The 10,017-nt window shown below is 35.3% G+C and overlaps 1 protein-coding gene across 4 annotated transcripts; it reads left to right on the plus strand.

Annotated features, from left to right (window-relative positions):
* The first annotated feature begins 1,916 nt into the window (after positions 1-1,916).
* Positions 1,917-9,559, plus strand: LOC118482226 (caffeoylshikimate esterase-like). 4 transcript variants are annotated; one of them, XM_035977855.1, is made up of 8 exons: positions 1,917-2,071; positions 2,362-2,452; positions 2,526-2,558; positions 5,064-5,210; positions 7,077-7,207; positions 7,936-8,073; positions 8,163-8,261; positions 9,093-9,559. In XM_035977855.1, exons 1-8 carry the CDS (start codon positions 2,057-2,059, stop codon positions 9,438-9,440), a joined length of 1,002 nt encoding a protein of 333 aa, XP_035833748.1. In that variant the 5' UTR covers positions 1,917-2,056; the 3' UTR covers positions 9,441-9,559. The 4 variants fall into 4 exon arrangements, with proteins under 4 accessions (XP_035833748.1, XP_035833751.1, XP_035833752.1 ...); XM_035977857.1 differs by having other exon boundaries at positions 1,918-2,071; positions 9,096-9,559; XM_035977858.1 differs by lacking the exon at positions 7,936-8,073.
* The last annotated feature ends 458 nt before the right edge of the window (positions 9,560-10,017 follow it).

Raw genomic sequence — 10,017 nt, forward strand, 5'->3', positions numbered from 1 at the left:
ATACATTCCAAAAATAAAATTAGAATGTGAAATTACATGATAGCTCTTCTACTTAAAATCCCTCAATGACACATGTCCAATTCTTATTCCTTCCTAGACTTTCTAGGAAAAATAGACTTTCCACCCAACTCCTACTATATATATATATATATATATATATATATATATATAGGATAGGAGTTGGCCAGAAAGTCCAAATTTCCTAAAAAGTGTAAAAAGTCATAAAACACCGTAATGTCAACCATAAAACACACCAAAAACCCACAAATAATATGATAAAGATTACTAAAACATCATGTATGTGGGTTTTGTGTTGTGTTTTAGATGTTAAGGCTCTGATTGTGGAATGACAAATATTACTGTGTTTTATGTTGTTTAGCATTGTGTGTTTTATATTCACAGTTCTACGATGGTGTGTTTGAAGTTTTTATGGACTATTAGAGTTTGAATATGGTGTTTTAGTAATATTCATTCTATTATTTGTGAGTTTTAGGTGTGTTTTATGCCTGAAATTATTGTGTTTTATGACTTTTTACACTTTTTAGGAAAAACACACTTTCCGTAGGATCCCTACTCTATATATATATATATATATATATATATATATATATAGGGTAAGGTTCATGCGAGAACCACCTTTATTGCGAGAACCGCGAGAACCAATGTGAACACAAGCTAAAATAGCTAAAAAAACCTAAAAAAACCCTAAAAAAAACCTAACCCCCACCCCCACCCCCCAAAAACCTAAACCCCCACCCCCCCCCCCCAAAAAAAAACCTAACCCCCCCCCCCCCCCAAAAAAAAACCTAACCCCCCCCCCCCAAGCTAAATGCTAAAAACTAAAACCCTCAAAAAACCTAAAAAAAACCTAACCCCCACCCCCCAAAAACCTAAACCCCCCACCCCCCCCCCCCCAAAAAAAAAAACCTAACCCCCCCCCAAGCTAAATGCTAAAAACTAAAACCCTCAAAAAACCTAAAAAAAACCTAACCCCCCCCCCCCCCCCCCAAAACCTAAACCCCCCTCCCCCACCACCCAAAAACCTAAACCCCCCCCCCCCCACCCCCAAGCTAAAATGCTAAAAACTAAACCCACAAAAAACCTAAAAAATCTAAAAAATCAAAAAAAAATCTAAATTTTTTTTTTTTATTTTTTTACTATTTTTTATGTTCAAATCGCTACTTTTTGTAGCAAAAAAAAATTTTTAAAAAAAAAAAATTTTTTTTTTTGGATACTAAAAGTAGCGATTTTTATATAAAAAATAGTAAAAAAATAAAAAAAAAATTTTTTTGGGTGTTTTTTAGATTTTTTTAGCTATTACTGTTTGTGTTCACACTGGTTCTCGCGGTTCTCGCAATAAAGGGTGGTTCCTAACGGATCTTTGTCCTATATATATATATATATATATATATATATATATATATATATATTATTTATCACAAGTTTAAGGATCGGCTCTCTCACTCTCTTACTCTTAACACACTTGTGTACTTTCTTTAACAATACTTATTATCACGCCAGAAGGTGGTTCCAAGGAGAATCCTCCACCCCTCCTCGTAACGAGCTTCACATTGTTTTTATTTTGTAGATCGATTCTTATAACAAAGCCAGTCACTGATGAAAAAAATTTTGAAAATTAACTCTTTTATCGAGACCACATCGCCCATAAGCCTAAACCCTACACTTTAGACTTAGTGTTTCTTCGAAACTTTATTAGAACTCTATTATAAATTTCATATCAACTCGAATTCATGCCACCCATTTGATAAAGATTCAATTTTTTATCACGAATTCATGACAACACTTTCTTTATTTGTTACGATTTTAAAGATCTGGGTTGATTTTATAAAATTAATATTCAAAACGTATGAGTTATACGTATATATCCAACTAAACACCCACGTCACCAATCATGATGATGTTGAAAGTTATGGGTACACAGGACATGGTGCTTGTATACTTCTTGGGAACTGGGATCACCATCCATATTTTCATTGTATTTGTCTTCTTTTGTTTATTTATTTGAGCCACATATTCCACCTCACAACCGCCATTAATGGAGTATCAAGAGGTTTGCTCTCTGTTCATAGCTGTTTGCTTGATTTTTCAGTTTTTAATGCACAATGATTGATTTTAGCACATGGGTTTTATGAATTTATGATAAAAAATGAATCTTTATCAGATGGGTGTCATGAATTCGTTATAAAGATTGAATCTTTATCATATGGGTGTTATGAATTAGTGATAAAGATTTAATCTTTATCAAATGGGTGTGATAAAAAATGAATCTTTAGCATATGGGTGTCATGAATTAATGATAAAAAAAATGAATCTTTACTGATGGTGTCTATGAATTTATAGGAGTATATAAAGAATTCAAGGGGAGTTCAGCTTTTCACTTGCAGATGGCTGCCACTTTCTTCTCCAAAAGCACTTGTCTTCCTCTGCCATGGTCTCTTACACATGTTTGTGATTTTAGGGTTTAGTGATGTAAGATTTATCAATTGTTAATGGTTATTTTGCAGGTTATGGTATGGAATGTGGTGACTTCATGAAAGGTTAATTGATCTTTTCATATGCAATTGAGTTTCTGTTTACATTTTTTTGGTAGTATGAATGTTTGATCATGTTGGTTTATTATATTGTTACATGTGGTAAAAAAGTTACTTTCCCTTAAAATGAGACCGCATGGAAGTTTTATATATAGTAAAAACATTAACTTTTCTTAACAAAATGCCTGTTTTTTAAAACATTTAGGTCTTTTATCAGTGCATCGTTTAGAAGGATTAAACTCGCATTTTCTAAAAAGAAAACTCGTCTTTTAGGCAACAAATTCTTACGACCTGAGGGTTGATGGACCCTCTTTACCTTCCTTTGGTCCCACCTGGTGATATTACTTGAATAAAAAAGTTAGGCTGGTGGGTGTGGGGTGTGTCCCCGGCCCGTTGAGGCCAGGCACCACTGCCTCCTCCGGTCCGTCGCGTCACTTTCGTCACCCAACCCACGCATGAGACGACACTGTGTGTTTGTTTGTATATATGCAATCGTGACGGGGCTGTGTGAGGGGGAGCCGAGCTGAGCCGAGCTCAACTAGGCTCGAGCTCGGCTCGATTCAAGCTTTGTTTCTAAAGCTTGAGCTCGTAGGTAGTTTTTTTGAAGCTCGAGCTCGGCTCATTTTCTATTTATTAATTATAATTATTATTTCGTATAAAATTTAGGTATTTTATATAATTTAATAAATAATAACAATTAATATTTAAATACATATATGTAATATATTAATGAATAATTAAATACACATTGGGCTCTTTTAGGCTCACGAGCCGACTCGAGCTCGATAAGCGAAGCTCGAGCTCGGGCTCGTTTACTAAACGAGCTTGTTTTTGGGCTTGGGCTCGAGCTCGATTGAGCTCGGCTCGTTTGCACCCCTCATCACCCACACCCCAGGCCATCGCTTAGGTGAGGTGATGGCCCCCGATGACGTGACCACTTACGTGACGGGACCACCTCCACACCCACCAGCTTAATATTATTTTTATAAAACAAACAAATCCAATATGATTGAAGTATTATTACAATTAATAAAATCAATGCCATGGTGACATTTGAATTTGATTGTTTAACTTAAAAAAGTTATAATAACTATTTTCCTTGTAGATTTAATTATGATGATTTATTGATTTCCATATCAAAGTTGGACCAATACACCAATAATAAGGGCATACGGTGTGGTTTCGGTAAAGTGGGTTTACCGAAGTGGCAAAGAGTGGCAAACCAATGCCATCTTAAGTTTACCGATCAAAGATTTGCCAATTCGGTGAGTGCTTGCCGTGCGGTGAAGAGAGTGTATGAGAGAGAGAGAGGGTAGTGTGGGGTGGGGTCCATTCCAATCTCAACCAATCACATTTTTTTTTAAGTTTACCACTTCACCAAGTGTCTAACCATTGTCAACACTTTTCAGCAAAGTTTAAACACTTTTCACTGATTGACGTGACACACTCTATTGATTGATTTTTTTAGTTTGCCACTCTCAAGTGTTTAACCACTCATTGGACCCTAACTATTTTGGGTGTAAATTAAATGATCTCTTCAGTTTTGAGTTTTTATATAGGCGGTTTCAATTTCAAATTCAATGCTATTAATTTTGTACTTTGATAGTACTACAATGTGCTCAACCAAAAAAAACATGTTTTTATTATTTTTTTCTTTCTAAATTTTAGTTAAAGAAAAACATATCACATTCAAGAAGGTAACCATTATAGGGATGGCAACGGGTCGGGTTTGGGACGGGTTTAGGTAATCCCAAACCCAAACCCGATTAGATAAGCTTGTCCCAAACTCGTCTCAAAACCCGTCGGGTTTCTAGCGGGTAAATACCCATCGGGTATCGGGTATACCCGCGGGTTTCGGGTAAACCCGTTAATTTAAAAAGGTTACTCGTTGGGTATACTCATCTCAAAACCCATTGGGTATCTATTGGGTAACTACTAACCGACTATATTTTGTATTGTTATTATAAAACTATATATCAAATAACTATAATGTATACGGAATAGAATACCTATATGTGTAAAAAATGGATGTATCATATATATACATATTAATAATATAAAAGAAATTATATTGGGTATACAATCGGGTAAACGGGTATACTTTATTGGGTAATTGGGTCGGGTAAACGGGTATATCACTAAATCCCAAACCCGTCGCAAACCCGTGAAAAAAACAATAACCATTCCCAAACCCGATTAACTGGCGCCAAACCCGTCCCAAATGTGTCGGGTTTCGGGTTTACCCATTGGGTTCGGGTTTGATTGCCATCCCTAGTAACGAAGGGAAATGAATCAATGATTACCATTTTATTGCATTAATATATGTATTTCTGATATTTTCTTAACTAAGGAAAATATTAAGGTTTTTGGGTAATGGGTAATATTGTGGATTTATACTACATAGTAATTGTATAAACGTATCATCTTATCTGACACGGTTTTTGATTTTTTTGTGGTGTTTAATTACTTTCATAATGAATTAATTAGCTGTTAATCGAACTTCGTTTGTAGGATGTGGGACCAAGCTAGCTAATTACGGGTACGCAGTGTTTGGGATCGATTATGAAGGACATGGGCGGTCCATGGGTGCTCGTTGTTACATCAAAAAGTTCGATGACATCGTTAATGATTGTTGCAACTACTTTAAACTCGTTTCTGGTACGTCTTAGAGATGAAAAGCAAATCGTTTCTTATCAAGAGCGTTTGAGTTTGAGTTAAGTTTTGAAGCATGGTTGTAAAAATCCCGACTAGACGCCGATTAATCCTCGATTAATTGCTGATTAATCTCGATTAATTTCAGATTAATTACTATTAATCGCGATTATATCCGATTAATCCCCGTTAATCCCGATTAATCTCTAGTCCTCACCCCACCGGCCGACTAGCGATTTCTACAACCATGATTATTCTACATTATCATTCTTTTAATATCTATGGTTATATAATCGGACAGGTTTTTTAAAAATCTAACCAGATCTTATCATCATACTACTTAACTTGTAAGTTGTAACACACTCAAACAATTAGATATAATATTTTTGTCTTATATGTTATATAACCTTTGTTTTTATATTGTGTTACTAGGTTAGAACCCCGTGTAATACACGGGTTAAATAAATATAATTTTATATACCAAATAATAAAAAAAATATATCTTTTTAAACCTCGTTTATTACACGGGTTGAAAAAATGTAATTTTATATACCAAATAATAAAACAATATATCTTCAAAAATCTCGTTTATTACATGGGTTGAATAAATGTACTTTTATATATTAAATAATAAAAATATTATATTTTTAAGAACTTCATGTATTGTACGGGTTGAGTAAATCTAATTTTATATATTGAGTAAATTACGATTTTGGCTCCTGTGATTATATTACTTTTACTCTTTTAGCCTAAAAAAGAATCTTTTAACATCTGAGCCGCAACGTCTTTTTTTCTAACTCTTTTGGCCCCAAACATTAACCCCATCCATTTACTTTTACGGGACAAAAGGGTTAGAAAAAAAGACGCTGGGGGCCAAAAGTGTTAGAAAAAAAGACGTTAGGAGCTCAAATGTTAAAAAATTTCTTTTTAGGCTAAAAGGGTAAAAGTGATATAACCACAGGGGCCAAAATTATAACTTATCCTTATATATTAAATAATGAAAAAAGTTACATTTATATTAATTTATATTTAGTGTACGTCTTTTGTTAATTTCAAGATAAATAATTTTGAAATCTAATAAATATTTCAAAAGATTATATTATCTCTTATACGAATTGTTTAAATTTATATTAAATTTAATTTTATAATTATCTTTTAATTAATATTAAATATCTATAATTAGGTAGGAGATAAAGGTGAGAAAACTAAAAAATAGATGGCTCTAATGAATGACATGTGTCCCATATTGGTTTCTTTTATTATATAGTATAGATATATGTATCCGACCATCAAGTGATACATATTTACTTAACATTTTCGAATTATGACATCGATTCACCTAACATTTTCAAATAATATACTTTTATGGAAAGGGAAATTGGTCTCTAATAATCTCTAGTAGACGTCATTGGCCATTGACAGTCCTACTTTTGTTTATTCGCATCGGCAGTCCCACCTTTTAAGTATTTTGCCTCCGCAGGTCCTTAGTTAAAAAAACTTAATGGAGTTAAGTTTTTTCCGAATTACAAACTGAGGTTACAGGGATTTTAATCAGAACGATGATACGAGTCGATTGATGTAAAACTTACCTCGAAACGGTGCTTTAAACGACGAAAATGGTGCTTCAATTCGGGTGTTTAAATTTCCAATTGACAAAAATCAAGCCGTTTGGAGCTCCGTTTCGAGGTAAGTTTTACATCAGTCGATTAAAATCCCCTAAAACATCAGTTTGTAATTTGGAAAAAAAACTTAACTCTGTTAAACTGAGGACCAGTGGAGGCAAAATATTTGAAAGGTGAGACTGCCAATGGTTACGACGTCTACTAGGGATTATTAGAATCCAATTTTCCTTACGGAAATATTGTATGTCAGGAAAAGATGAATACAAGAACAAAAAGAGATTCTTGTATGGAGAATCAATGGGTGGTGCAGTTGCCCTTCTTGTACACAAAAAAGATGTACATTTCTGGCATGGTGCTGTTCTTGTGGCTCCTATGTGTAAGGTAAACTAAGGGCTAATTTTATCTAGAATTAAATACCATTTTAGTCCCTGTGGTTTGGGTAATTTTGTCAGTTTAGTCCAAAGGTTTTCTTTTTAGCCTGTGGGTCCAAAAAGGTTTCACCGTTGCCATTTTAGTCCATTGGGTTAACTTTATCCATTTTTTTTGTTAACGAGAAGGGTAATTCGGTCATTGTATATGTAATTTTGTGAACTAGAAGGGCAATTCTGCCATATAAAATGACCGAATTGCCATTCTCGTTAACAGAAATAATGGATAGAAATAATGGATGAAGTTAATTCATTGAACTAAAATGGCAACGGTGAAACCTTTTTAGACCCACAGGCGAAAATGAAACCTTTGGACTAAACTGACAAAATGGTCCAAACCATTTTAGTCCGGTTAACTTCATCCATTTTTTTGTTAACGAGAAGGGCAATTCAGTCATTGTATATGTAATTTTGTGAACTATAAGGGCAATTCTGCCATATAAAATGACCGACCGAATTGCCGTTCTCGTTAACAGAAATAATGGATAAAGTTAATTCAGTGGACTAAAATGGCAACGGTGAAACCTTTTTAGACCCACAAGCGAAAAATGAAACCTTTAGAATAAACTGGCAAAATGGTCCAAACCATAGGGACTAAAATGGTATTTAACTCTTTTATCTATTTATTTTATATAATTATAAAAAAACTATTTTTTAACTTAATTACTTTTTTAATAATAGATATCAGAGAAGGTGAAGCCACACCCACTAGTGATAAACATACTAACAAGAGTAGAAGACTTGATTCCTACATGGAAAATTGTCCCTACAAAGGATGTCATTGAGGCTGCTTTCAAGGACCCTCTTAAAAGACAAGAGGTCCTAGTTAAATTACATTACTACCCCTCATCCTACCTCTTACATTCATATTCAACCAAGGCTAATTCGGTAAATTCACATGCGTACAGATTCGCGGGAACAAGTTGATTTATCAAGAGAAGCCCAGGCTTAAAACAGCTCTTGAGTTGCTAAGAACTAGCATGAGCCTTGAACACACCTTGAGTGAGGTTATTTTACAAAATTACCCTCCTTGCGTTGACCATCGGCTTTATTGGCCGGGAAGATCACGCGAACAACCATTTTGACTTGATACATTACCAAAATAACCATCGACATCTATAGCCGTTACACGTCTTTTAAGAAAAGGAAACTCAATCAATACTAGACATGCTCACCATGTCGCGTAAAACTTAGCCATATTTGCGCCTATGGCGTAAAAGTCTTTTTTTCGCCGATTAAAATTGCAACCAATAGTTGCTTGACACATGTCGTGGCGTTGGGGCAACACTTGTGACTTGCCATAAGTTGTGTCATTTGCGTAATCTTTATGCGTGTGACGTCGTAACGTACGTTCAGGGCCGTCTTCGAAAATCACAAAAAAAGTTTTGGCCCTGTGCAAGATAAAAAATTTGGGCACTATTCGTTAATTCATTATGTATGTTTATTGATTTGTGCCAAGTCATTAACCATTACACACTAAAACAGTTGGTCTTCTGAATTTGATTGGCAAAAACAGTTGGGCTTTAACGTTTTTGGTTCATAAATCCAGGCCCTTAAAGTTTTTTCTTTAAAAACATACATATTTTTTAAATATATATATATATAAAATTTATAAATTTTTTCTGTCCCTATTTCGATTTGGGCCTAGAGCAGTCGCCCACCCGGCACTTGCTCTGGGCCGGCCCTGCGTATGTTGATTAGATATAATCATTTGTAACCCCCCAAGTTGATAGTTTTAAAGAAAAATTCAATGGATATTTAGGTATTATGTTTAATCAAAATGGCTATTCATATGATTTTCGTCACGAGTCAATCATGGTTGACTTTGACTTTTCTAGCAGGTGACAATACCCTTTTTTGTGTTACATGGAGAAGCTGATACAGTGACGGATCCAGAAGTAAGCAAGGCTTTATACGCGCAAGCGAGTAGTAAAGATAAGACCATAAAACTATACCCGGGAATGTGGCACGGCTTGACCGCAGGAGAGACCGACCACAACATCGATATTGTTTTTGGTGACATTATTTCTTGGCTTGACAAGCGATCTAGTGACGATAGGACAACTACTTCCACATGTAGCAATACATCAGCCACTGCGTCTAGGGCCGGTCAAGGCAAAGCGACATCATCACCGGTACAACAAACGTGTGGTAGGAAAACACCGCGGTTGCATTCCGCTATGTAACCATCGGCAACCAAATTGTTTTTGTTGTTCAAGTTGAAGAGTGCCTGTAGTTAAGTAGCTTCACACCTTCATTATATAATGCTATATCTATTGTCACATCAAATAAAACTACTTAATCATTTAGAGGGACTTCTTGTTTCATCCCAAAATTAACATAAACCGCCGATAAAATCTTAAGGGGCTGGTATATTTTTCAAAATGAGCGAGCGTTCAAACCACTAAAAATCAATATACAGAATTTTGGTACAGTTTGTTTTTTCAGAGGTAAAACGTTTGCAGTCTGCGAACCACATCTGCAGACATCTGTAGAAGAAGAGGTGAACCAAACCTCTGCAGTCTAGAAGAAGAAGACTGTTTTTTAAATTTTGCTAAAATAAACCGAAAAGAGTGGCGGTGTTGGAGGAGGTGCGACGGTGGTGGAGTGGCGGAGGCAGGAGGTGCGACGGCAGTGAAGGAGTGGCGGAGGCAGGGTTCGACGGTGGTGGAGGAGTGGCAGAGGCTAGGAGGAGAGAGTGGCTGGTGCTAGGGTTTCATGTTTTTCTATTTGATGGTTATGACTTACCCTGTCTAATAAGGT

Source organism: Helianthus annuus, chromosome 1 (genome assembly GCF_002127325.2).
Source record: "Helianthus annuus cultivar XRQ/B chromosome 1, HanXRQr2.0-SUNRISE, whole genome shotgun sequence".
Taxonomy (NCBI): Eukaryota; Viridiplantae; Streptophyta; class Magnoliopsida; order Asterales; family Asteraceae; genus Helianthus; species Helianthus annuus.